Raw genomic sequence first — 12,994 nt, forward strand, 5'->3', positions numbered from 1 at the left:
GTCTAGAAAAAAATAATTTTGCGATTTAAAGTATTTTGTAAAAAAAATTAAATACTTTTTGTGATGGCGAATGTTTCACGAAAATTCCGACTTTCGTGATATATTGTCGAAGAGCGAGAGCTCGCGACATTTGGCCCCCGACAGTCAATTTAATGTAGAAGTAACGAAGACCATTTGAGCAAGTTAAAAGGTGCATTGATGTCAATAATCGAACGCCTATCCCGCGGCGTTTCGTCTCTTGGCGTGACTCTCCTACCCTCTGTCTCTCTGCAACTCTTCCATCTTCCGCTCAGAATTATCGCATCTATTTTTATTCACGCTGGAACGCGCCTCTGGCAAAATTGTTTAACACTTGTGTCGAGAACACTGCACACGTGACCGACCGACTAATTTTATCTTATGCGCGTTGGCACTGCGCTGCGCTGCTCTGCATTCTTTATATTTCGTCCGCCCGGTACGTAAGCCATATCGAGCACAAATCTCTGCACGGATTTCGGCTGCACCCGTCACACATTGTCTAACGATATCCAAACCGGAAAGAATCCGAGAACGAAAGCGCATGGATGTGCGATAAATAGAGGCATTCGCGTTTTATTAATTACGCAATATGCAAACAATATAATGATTTGGTCATCGTTTTATATTGGAAAATAAAAACGTTTTTAATTTACTTTAAATTAGCTTGTTAATTACGACATTACGCAGTTATTTTATCACTTTTATATTGCTGTACAATATAATTGCAATTATCAGTTGTATCAGAATTATTTTATATTGTATTATTTAATATTTTTTTGAGATGAGTATTTTTACGAATCATATATCAAGATTCTCGAGGCGAAATGATCTAATGGACAGCAACGTATTTCTCGCCGATTCGCGCAAGCTTCGTCGAGGAAGCCAAGAAGCTTTCGTGCTCCTTCGTGAAGCTCGTTCAGTCCTGCCCAATCTTCTTAACAAGCCATTTCCCGCGAGTAATCCGCGGTCGATAGCTGCGAGTGCTTCCGCTTCTGCCTACCGGCGCAATTTTCGGATCTCTCCGAGGAAGAGAGAGAGAGAGAGACACACGATGCGACGCGACGCGTCGCGACGTGCGTCCGTTGCGAATCCCTCGAGAGAGCGAGTCATCTGGTGCTACGCGTTCAGAGTGAGCTCCGAGAGGAACCGAAGTGGGGCTTACGCCGAGCACAACAAGCCATTGTGCTCGATTCCGTTCGTGTAGCTCCCCGTCGCTCCCCTCGAATCTCGTCTTTCAGATTTCCGTATCCCACTCTAGCTGCCATTGAGGGTGGCGGCGTTGAAGGATGCAGCTATGCTGCATTCTTGAAGAGAAACCTTGTTAGAAGGCCTTATATAAATTCCTAAGATAATGCCACAATATTGTAACGATGGTTTTTCAAAGTCATTGCTAATTTACGATATCGATATCTGAGTCTCTGAGAAGCCAAACTAATTAACTACTTTGTGTGAATTTTATAATTTTATTTTCACCAGAGCACACGATGTGCGAGTGTTTATTAATTTTTTCTATTTTCTATTTTATGGAATTTTAGATGAGGAATTTATTAAATATAACGACGTAGTTCAACAAACGACGAAAAATAAGCGACGTAATTCAGTTGCATTATTGACATCGTTAATAAACAGAATATTTTATGGGATGGAAATAAACGATGTGATTCTTGGCGATCTTTTCGCTTCGCTCGCGACTTTATAAATCGCAAATCGGCGAGAACGTAGTTCGTTGAATGCGAATTAGTTCAGCACGACGTGTTAGCTCATTTAAAGCGCGTAATCGCGCCTCGAGTTTTTCTCGGTTTCGAAACCGAGTGTCGAGCGCAACGCCGTTTATTATTTAAATTGCACGGGCGCGACCGGCCGATTTATCACTCTCTCTCCCTTTCGTATGCGACACGGCCGAGCATAATCGCTGTGCAACGCACCGACCACGGGGACGCGAGGGATCGAACGCGCATCTGAATGCGCGGTGCGTGCCTACGCGGTGCATTTATACGCGACGTGTCGGTGACGTCGCGCAACGGAGCGCAAGAGTGCAATGTAAGTTATCGGTCTATGTCCGCAATGCACCCGTAACGACCGGCGTGGTTCGACCTTAACTGCAAATTGCAGAAAGTGTTATATTTTTCTACCAACTAGCATGCTTGTTTAAAAGTTCTTAAGAAACTTATTGCGATTATAAAGTTGAACTCGAATGGGGTGCCAGTTAACGAAGAAAAAAAAGCAAGTTAGCTTATTAGCATTTTAAAGTACATGATATCCTCTTTTTTTTCTATATTTTTACTTACTATTAACGCGCCAGCCTGTGCTGGTAAAAGAGTATGGCGCAAACTACACTATACTTTGATATCTGAAGATTTATGAAGTCACGAGCGAGCGAAATAAAATTGACAAGAATTATATTTGATTATTTTATTCCTATAAAATGCACGATGCATTCTGCCTTCAATTGCTTATCAATGCCATAAATAATGCGAGTAGCGAGTTATATTTATCCGCAATTTTTCGTAAAATTGGCGAGCGATAGCAGACCATTGTGTTTCAAAATTTATATCTATATTATACTCCACATTTAGAGCCAAATACACATATAACTCGCGATAATATTACACTGTAAATCACAAAGTTTTTATAAATAACTCGCCTCTCTCGGTCTCGGGATAACCGGCTCGATTCGAGCACGATTTTATTTTCTTATCGAGGAATCGTCGTCAATTGTTGAAAGAATTATTCTTATCTGCTTTTTTTCGGATGCCGACCGATCTCCAGAATGATGTCAGCCAGACTGCTTTGAGTTCTTTGTCCACGTTCGCCATAAAAGAGGTGAAGTACCCCACGCAGAAGAAACGCGTGTTCCGCTCGCGCTCGAGCGCGGGACGACAGTTTTTGCATAATTTTACGTCAATCATCGGCCTGGCTGGAGAGCTCCGGTGGTGGTTGCGCAACGCGCGACCATAGGGATCTCTTGAAAGGCCGGGCGAGTTGCGCCGAGCCCGACCAGCCGTCCGCGTAATTTGTCTTTGTTCGACGATGTGACCGAGCTAATGTCGGCGGACGGTCGCGCGCCGTTCTTCCATTATTTCAGACCGAACTTCGTCTTCACTTTCCGCCTTTCTCCCTTCTCTTTCTCTCTCTCTCTCTCTCTCTCTCTCTCTTCCTGTACCGGACGTGTTCCCAAGCGAATCGCTGGGCACAATTAACGTCTATCTAAACTAGCAAGTCGGCTACTATTTGAGACCGAGCGTATCCGATGCAATTTACGAGACGTCCCGCTTCTCCTCCTTGTGTGCCTTTCGCAACAAGCGATTCGCGAAAGCTGCACCGTGACGATGGCGACGTGCACCGACAACGGGCTTTGTGACAGTAATTCGCCTTTGTCCGATAACCTCGGACAATTAATACCGAGCCGCTCTACGTGCGTCATCGCTGCCGGCGAGATCGTTGCGTAACATCCCTATGCATGGATGTCGTAATCCGACGATGGCTCGATGGCGGAAGCGCGTCGCCTAACTCGCTCGCTCTCCCTCTCCGTCCCTCTTTCAAATAGGATAAATTATTCAAAATGTAATTCTGCACTTGCAAGATCTCTACGGTGCGCCCGTATCCTTTCTTCTCATCGCGCCGAATTGATTCTTCTTCCTCCAATTTTGATGAAGCTCGATAGCTTTTCCCGTGAAATAGTGTTGACATGTTGTACCAACATGCAAGTTCGTCGATAAAAGACACTCCCGGTCACCGAGAACTTTTTTAATTCCCGAACATACTTTTAAAGCGCTTTTACCGGAAAACTTTTCCACGAGAGACACTTTTTCTTCGATAGTTCCCGATACAGCGCGCACCGGCTACAAGCACCACCCCTCAAGGGTGGCTTTGACCCCTAAACGTGACCAAATTGGCTATACCGAAAAAACTCATTATGATTCCTTTCCTTCACTCGTAGACCTAACGAGGTTCCGACGAAACTGCGAGGGGCGGGGTGGGGGGGGGGGCAGCAAGCGAGGAGGGTTCGGGAATATTAGCGGCAGAGTTGAAATCTGTCGAACATCGGGGTCTCCGTGCCTTTTCGGCGACGCTGCGAGGGGGACGATTTTAAGCGGCTCGTGCCGGGGCACGCAGATGGACAGGGGTGTCGGGCTAAAGAGGGAAAAGGGCACTGTGTTACGTTGGTGGCGAGGGGAACAAAGAGAGCAGCATGCGCAGAAGGGTCGATCGGTGCGAAGCAAGGCCTGGCCCCGTGCTCGTTCCTCCAGTTATCCAACCCAGCACAGGGGACAGTTGATGGGTGCCTAGCAACAGGCTTGTCAGGGGTTGTCAACCCTGCCCCTCGGGGATCACCTCATGACCGCCTCGCGCTGTTACGCAACCCGCGCCCCGTTAACCGCAAGCGGATTCTGCAGAACCGATCGATCGAATCGGTGGACCGCTCTCTTCGAGCAGCGGCGTTGCGATTTTCCGGCGAGATTCCACTCTCGGACGCAACTTCTCGTTGGAATGTAAAGACACAGGCACGCGATTTTTAGACTTACATGCATTTTTAAAGAGCTTTAGGGAACTTTGTAATGTTATAAAAACAAATGAAAAAAAAAAAAAGTTTGTATTCGATTGCACAGTGAGATTGTAAATTTCGCTTAAATTAAGTTAATTTTGAAGCTAAATGGTTTGTGTTAAATATCAAGAATGGTAAATATCCAACTTGTCAATTGTCAAGTAGAAACAACATGTCGTTTTAACGAGCTCGAAAAAGATAGCGTCGGATTAAGCTGACGTAAATGAACGTGACGACGTCGCGCGCTGCGGCTTCTCTTTATTTCTGCAAAATATTAGTCCGAACGTTTCTCACGTCGCTCGATGGAGCGCGGAGAGGAGGCGACGTGGCGATAAACCCCCTGCGGTATACGACCGGAAATAACATCCAACCTCGATAAACCCTTCCCCGTGTGTCTCGCGCCGGCCGGCCGGTCGGCCGGCCCGGTGTTTTCCGAGCAAATATAATGGAAACCGACGCGAGAGTTTTTTTCCCTGGCACAGACGTTCTGCGTTCGCTGCGAAGGAATCCTTTTATCTCTCCGGTCGTGCAACCAACGTGCGCTCACGTGGCCGATAGCGATAGGGCCGGTCGCCGGTGGGATCGATACCGCGCGAGTCGAATCAATAGCAGTCGCAGGTCTCCCCAGGTGCAACCTCTCCCACTTCTTCCCCTTCTTCGGCGGCTTTATCTTCGACCGTGGTTGACCCCCGCGTTACTATGCAATGCTCGGAGGAATTCGCGAGACTCGCGAGACCGCGCGTGCGATCGCGCACTCGTCGCGGAAGCTCGACAGCGGCAGATAAGCCTGACTTATCTCCCTCGGGAAAGTCGTCTTCGTCTTCACCACACCTTTCGTCTGATAACACATTGCGTATACAAGCGAAATTATTTCACAGCGCTAAATATGTTGAATATTCAACTGAGGATAATTTTAATTGCTTGGATTTTTTTGTGTGTGTAAAAGAATTGAATTTTATTGTTTTTCTTTCCAACTATTTTAACGCTTTATTTTACAAAGTGTTAATGTTATTGTTCCGAAAATAAACGAGAATAATTTTAATAATAACGGAACAAAATATTTGAACGAAGCGTTGAGTAACTACGCTTTCAATAACAGCGAATACCGCTTTCATTTATGCGCAAATGCTATTAGTGATTTTTCTCATTTGACTGGCAAATAGCTTGTTAAAAGACTTTTTTATGAGGAGCTCGTCTTGTCCCGACACGTCGGAGTCTGGAATCGCGTCTTCCTTTCTTTTTATGCGTCATTCATCGATCCCTGTTTTTCTCTTTGTACGAGCGTTTAATGTAACTGCTCGCAAGAAACGATCTCCCGGCTGCGCTCCCTGCACATTATGCCACGGCACGAGAGGCGAGATAGTAACCCAGTGACACGCGGAAAGAACGGCTATTGATCGCTCGATGCGTTTCTAACCGACGCCTATCGGGTCGTCTCGCAGTAAAGATCGGAACTGCAAGTCGAAAATAATGCAGATTTATTTTGTATGATTCGTTGGCGCTATTTTTACTCGTCTCGCGTGACAGATCAACATTTATAATAGATCTTTATGTAAGATGATGTAACTTATATCTCTTTTATGTCAAATAGCATGCGAATAAAAGATGCACGGAAAATAAAAATAGAGATTTTAGGAATAAAAAATTTTTTTTTGCAAAATCTCTGCTTTAGATATTTAATGTAAATGTCAGTTAATCTTTGCAACTATTTTGACAGCAGCATTTTAACACAATTTAAAAAAATTTGTCATGCAAATTAATTACTTGCGAGAACTGACTGACACGTCGGCATTTTAGTTTTATCGGCTCACACTCTGCTATTCGACGTAACGCACACGTCGGCTCATACAAATGTAGGAATTGCAGGGATAATTAACTGGGTAGAATTTATCTCATTTGCCAAGGCTCTCATTCCTCAGATACCTGGTGCTCGACAAGCGCTACGCGGCAGCCAGCACAGCAGCCAGCTGGCTCCGGATAAAACGACAGGCATGGGAGGGAGGAGGGATGCTTTTATCGGTCGTAAAACAACGTTAGGCGTCTGCGATAACGAAGGAGTCGCGAAATGCCGCGGGAGCGACAACGAGGTGCGGAGAAGAGCGCGCAATGAAATCCAATTGCACGTACACGCCATATTCGCAGAAACATGTACGTGATCGTCGTCGCAATTTTGTAATATCGCCGTTATATCGACGACAATTTAAAATGTCGTAAAGCGAAATAACGCTGCGGAGGTGACACGCGTAGCATTGAATAAGAATGTTTACGTCGGTAATTTTGGGAGATAATGAAATTTCGTCGTAAAGGAAACGGTGCTGAGGATCGCGAAGATTATTCCGGACATATCGTGAAACGAACCGATGTAAAATCCAGCAGCGCAATGTCGCATGTATATGATAAGCTTGTCAATCGCGTCAATTTTCTGTTTATTCTTGCGATAAATAGCAATACTTAAATTTTTATTACAATTCACCAAACTGTTGTGTTATTTTATTTTATAATACGCATTTTTTTTTTTCTTTACTACTCGTAGAGAAGTATTTCCCGCACAGATTTCTTATCGATATCCGAGTATACGTTTCACAAAAGACTTTTTTACAAGGAAATACCGCGATACAAGAGCTTCAGAAGTGGATAACAAAATTTTATTCCTCGAGTAATTTCAAGTGAATAGTATCCAGATTCATCGTTTAGTCGCCAAAGTGTTGAGCGTCGAGACCTAGTCGCGCGAGGAGATCGCAGCGCACCTTGTCGCGGCAGTAACTTTACGTCTCTCCAAGGTGACATCGACTTTCCATAAGCGACGTAACGAAATTCCTTTACGAGGCGAAACGCGCTGCGCGGGCGGGATGGTAAGGGCTTCGTGCAACCTGGACGCGTCATTTCCGACGGCTAGCGCTTCGCGAAGCGGGATGGAAGTTGATCGAACGACGAAGGATAAGAGGAAAGCAAGACGGAGAACGTTATCCGCCGCACAGAGTCGTAAACTTCGAAGGAGCTTGTAATAACGATAAAACACGACGAGGAAGCCGAGGAAGCTCTCTCTCGCTCCCGCTCGCTCGCTCGCTCGCTCGCTCATTCGCTCGCTCGTTCTCCTCCGCTCTATGTGTTCAAGCCAACGAAGTTAGGCCGGAAGTAGTAAACTCGCCCGGAACCCGGGAAGCCCGGTCGCGCGTTAACTTCGCTCGTCGGACATCCCTTAAAATATTATATACACGTGGTCAGACTTAGATTGGTCTGGGCCGTTGGGCTTTACGCCGCTAACCTGATACGGCGCTCAGTGCACCGTTTAAAAATCAATTTGCGCGCGGAAGCTTCGCTGATAGTGCGCGCCGCTATTAATTTCCTGCAACGCTGTATCCGCGCGATATCTGATATTTTCACTCCTTCTTCGCTCTCATTGTTCTCTTTGCGCTCAATAATACGAACGGCTGACAATATTTCATTACTTTAACCTGAAAGTCCGCCCGAGTCACCGCACAGATGAGTGCGCAGACGGAAAAGATATAGAAAATACAATTCTATTCGCATTGTGCTCGGGAATGAAAAATTAAGTGACGTCGAAGGAAAAGATGTGCTGCTTTGCGCCGGAGGACAGGTTTCTAAATCTCCAGGACATCGGGTCACCCCGGTGTCAAGGTCAAGCCATAACGAAAGCCTATCGCGAGAGCATTGCGGTCATTCTCTCTGTTTCTCTCGTTTCGGAGAGCAAGAGGGGATGAGTAGCTTACAGAAGGAATAGGGCGAACCGAGGAGAGAGAGCCGGTTGAACATCGATCGCCGGCCGCGTTACGGGCGTATGCTCGGGGCCGCACTGGCTTTCCCGGTTTCCGGGGGTTCCCGAAAGCACCCTCGAGTTCCCGCTCTACGGTAATTCTCCGGTTGATGAGAAACTCTCCCCGTCTCTCTCGCTCTCCCCCGTAATTCTCTCCTCCGTACGTACTCGCGCCGCGAGCGTCTATTTATTTTAACGACCGACTAATCCACTACGTGCGTTCCGGCCTTTTGCTCGTTATCAGCGGCCCGAAGAGCGTGTCGCTCATGCGACTCGAATTATCTTTCGGATCTTTCGATCACCTCGGCGTGCGGTATTTTGAACTTATTAGAAATGTGTAGGTGTGTTCGTCTGATTATCTCTGATCGCTAATACGAAGCCAGGTGTCGCAAATGCCCGACCCGCAATTTCCAATATTCGAAACGCGAGTTTAATGAGTATGATTTTCGAATAAGGGATTCGAGTATTGGAAAATTGCGGGTTATAGACGATTACGGCACCTCAATTGTACTCAATTATTACCAAGGTGTCTCGAGAGCTATCCGGACATTATCGCGATCCACTCCGTGCGATACCCGAGGTTTCTCTCTACCGTCGATTGCGGAATCGCGGTTCACGGAAAGAAGAGTTACACGGGTGAAGTTACTGCCGGAGAGGGCGGCGATGAGTTATCGCGTGCGATTGTTACCGGCTGTATCGCATCCGGGCCATAATTCCACGGAAAACTCGTGGGGCGCGGTTTACTGCGTGGAGTGAGAAAAGGAACAGGAAGCGAACTCGTTCTCCTTTCTTGCGTCCGCAGGACGAGTTATTTACCGAACTGGAAACCGCCCGCGCATCTAATCCCAAATAAAAGCGTTCGGCGGTAGCCCGTAACGGCTCTTCCCTCATCGCGGCTGCTCGTAAAGGACGGGCTTCCGCCTGCCAGGAGATAAACGTCGAAACGTTCAAACTCGCGTTCATACTCCAGTTATGGATAGACATATTTATCCCGGGGTCATTGAGCACGCCGAAACTTAGGCGCGCAGACCGGAAAAAGGTACATCCGCGTAACGATAAATTTCCCTGAAAAAATTATACCAATTTTTTTTTTTTTAACCGAGGGCGCCGCTTTCCAGTCTGGCAGCGTAACAGCGCAAATATCTGTGGTCGGTGCATCGAATGTGTTAGGATGACTAGGATAACGCCCTGCGGCGTTACGAAAATATTTTTCGGAATACGCGTATATACATTTTCTGTGCCGAAAAAATTTATAACAAATTTTTTACGATGACATACGAGCTTTTATTAAAAGTTTTCAACAAAGGTCCTTTTTGACTTTGACAATAACCATATCTCGTTCCTTTATTAATTTCAGATTTCATTTAAGCTATCTTGATTTAAGCTCTCTAATTTTTCGAATATGAACGCTCATCAATGTATTTTTTTTTTTTTGCAGGAATCCATACGATCACGCGTGGCGATGGACTTCACCGGTAGTGTGGGGAGGATAGTTGAAGATCCCAAAGAAGCTAGAGACATAGCCGAAAATGAAGGTATGGTCTGGCGACGAAGATGGCGACCGTTCTCGCGAACACCACCGGGATGCGCCATGATGAGGCTGCATGGACTCGACAGCGGCATACATGTTCTTCAACCTTGGTTCCACGGCAGCCTCAAGAGAGAGGTCGCGGCGGCTATTATAAGGGATCACGGCAGCGTCGATGGGTAAGTTCTACTCATATCAATTAATCGATTTTCGTTGGAAAAACATGAACTAAACTTTGGGGCTGTAAATAGATCTCAAGGTTTTGCTCTCATCATTTAATGTGAATCTGTGTCAAGATATTTTAAATTATATAAAATTCGAAATCTAAAACAATTTTTCACTGTATTTTATTACTGGTGCATAAATTTTTATACGAAATTAAATATTTGAAATCAAGAAAATAGAGAAAAAACGGCGTCTGATAAAACTTTTGCGATAAATCCACTGAAAATTAGATTAAAATTATAAATTATTTTACATGCCATTTTGTATGACGAAAAATTAACTTTACGAGATTAGAATCTTTAAAGCTGTATTTTCGTTCCTTCTCAATGAATCGCTCGATCGCGTTCGCGATTCGATTGACAGATCGTGCCACGGATTGCAACGACGGCAGTTGCGTCGTAATGGCACTTCCCGAAAATCCCGATCACATCGATATTAGCGATGATAACCTTCATCATTCGAATGGGAGAGGGTCCCGTCTCGAACCGGTTGAGAGTTACGACCTCGAAACTGCCTGCGCGCGGGCGACACGCTTGGCTGGCGCTTGCGTAATCTTCATCGCGATTACTAGGTGCGCAACTAAGTTTCCGGGTTTTACACATGGATGGCGCTAACGATACATGTAGTCGATATACATGTCTAAAGTTGTGTTTTTTTATTAACTTGGACATCTGTCAACAATAACCAGTCATAATACCAACAGATATCGCAACGCAAAAATATTTTTTCTAACAAGAAAGATGTCGAGTTTTGTGCCAAATAAACAGCATTTGCGGGAAGCTTTGCTTTTCTGCTTCAACTTGAAACAAAATGCAGCTGAAGCACGTCGTTTGCTTGAAAAAGCCTACGGCGAACATGCACCATCGAAAACTACCTGTGAAGATTGGTTTAAACGCTTCAGAAGTGGCGATTTCGACACTGAGGACAAGGAGCGCTCCGGAAGACCAAAAACATTAGAGGACGCCGATCTGCAAACGTTATTGGATGAAGATGATACACAAACACAAGATCAACTTGCGGAGGCATTAAACATGACTCGCCAAGGTATTTCCAAACGTTTACATGCCATGGGAAAAATTCAAAAAGAAGGAAAATGGGTGCCGCATGAGTTGACTGAGAGACAGATGGAATATCGAAGAGCCACTTCCGAAATTTTGCTTTTGCGGCATGAAAGAAAGAGTTTCTTGCATCGAATTGTTACTGGCGATGAGAAGTGGATATATTTCGAGAATCCCAAACGCAAAAAATCGTGGCTTTCACCTGGCGAAGCATCAACATCGACGGCACGGCCAAATCGCTTCGGAAAGAAGACAATGCTTTGCATTTGGTGGGACCAGAAAGGAATCGTGTACTATGAGCTGCTGAAACCGGGCGAAACTGTCAATGGGGATCGCTATCGACAACAATTGATAAATTTGAACCATGCATTGCTCGAAAAACGGCCAGAATGGGACACGAGACACGAACGAGTGATATTGCAGCACGACAACGCTCCGTGCCATCGCACTTCCATCGTCCAGGACACCATCAAAACGCTGAAATGGGATCTGCTACCGCACCCGCCGTATTCACCAGACCTGGCCCCTTCCGATTATCACTTGTTCCGGTCGATGGCGCATGGCTTGGCTGGGCTACACTTGGCCAATTTCGAAGAAGTGCGAAACTGGTTGGATGAATGGTTTCGATTCAAAGACGCATCGTTTTATCGTCGCGGTATTCATGTATTGCCAGAGAGATGGCAAAAATGTGTAGCTAGCGAGGGACGATACTTTGAATAAATCGTTTTTTGTATTTCTCTTGAAATTTTCCATTTTGCATTGATAAAAAAAACCCGGAAACTTAGTTGCGCACCTAGTATTACGAGCGATCGTAAATCACGATGGATTCCTATCGAGCGTCTTTTATTTTTTTTTCGCCTACCATCCATTCCCTCTCCCGTGTTTGTTATTTCATTTGCTAATCCACTCGCGCTTGTCTGTGCGCTTGAATTTTAATGGCGATACTCGGCTGTCGAGTAATATCATTTATGGCTTTCGTCATTTGATAATTTTAGTATTTTTAATTAGAATTTTAATACTTCTAAATAATACTAATTCTAAATAATTTTTTCCGTTTGATGAAAAAAATATGAAAAACATGGTATGAATACGCTGTACTTGAAAACATAACAATGTGAGGAAAAAATTCCGGAGAGACGAAGCTCAGAAAACAAGCTGTTTTTATTTGCAGTTCTTTTCACGCAGATGCTTATTATGCTCCGAATGCATTTATTCTTCATGCACAATAAATCTTCCTCCCTTTCTTTTTTTGTTGCCTCTCAGCGCTTTTACCTATGCCGCCTCGTCCTACCGCCGAATCCGTCATCGTGACCGTATTGACCTTCGTATTTAACCCGTATTGACCCGGTAATCTCAGTCAGCGTTACACGTGTGGACACGCCCTTGAAACGTTAGGAAGTTACTAATACTCTAAATTAGATTTCATTATATTCGCGTAGGCACGCTTTGAGCGGGGACGTTGCTCCCGGGAGTGTGGTATATATTTAGTGGGGCAGAATCATAAACGCGTGACGTACACCAGACGCGCCGAGGCTGTGAGACTCGAGATACGAAAGAATGCCAAAAGCATCGGAGATGAGGAAGAAGGAAAATCTGTAAAAAAATCCGACGATTCGAGGCGCGTTCAAATAACTCGCGTTAACACGTTCGGTTACGTCACACCTTGCCGTGTCTCTTTCTCGCCTCTTTCCAATTGCTTTTCAACGATTACACATTCCGTTCGCAGCGATCGAGCCTCGATTCGTCACGTCGATCATCCATTGATGACCTCCTCTGTCGGGCCATGACCCGATCGAGTGGCAGCGAGTTTCGCCGGGTATTCCGGTTTGTCGCCTGTCCTCTCT

General features: G+C 45.4%; 1 protein-coding gene across 4 annotated transcripts in view; it reads left to right on the forward strand.

The window, feature by feature from the left end:
* Window positions 1–12,994, forward strand: part of LOC105678744 (growth factor receptor-bound protein 14-like) — a 242,162-nt gene that overhangs the window by 222,878 nt on the left and 6,290 nt on the right. For all 4 annotated transcript variants that reach the window (XM_012378309.2, XM_012378310.2, XM_012378312.2 and 1 more), the window contains one exon: window positions 9,778–10,046. In XM_012378309.2, the coding sequence (XP_012233732.1) occupies window positions 9,778–10,046 (269 nt within the window). The remainder of the gene's footprint in view (window positions 1–9,777; window positions 10,047–12,994) is intronic.

This window comes from Linepithema humile, chromosome 6, assembly GCF_040581485.1.
Source record: "Linepithema humile isolate Giens D197 chromosome 6, Lhum_UNIL_v1.0, whole genome shotgun sequence".
NCBI lineage: Eukaryota > Metazoa > Arthropoda > Insecta > Hymenoptera > Formicidae > Linepithema > Linepithema humile.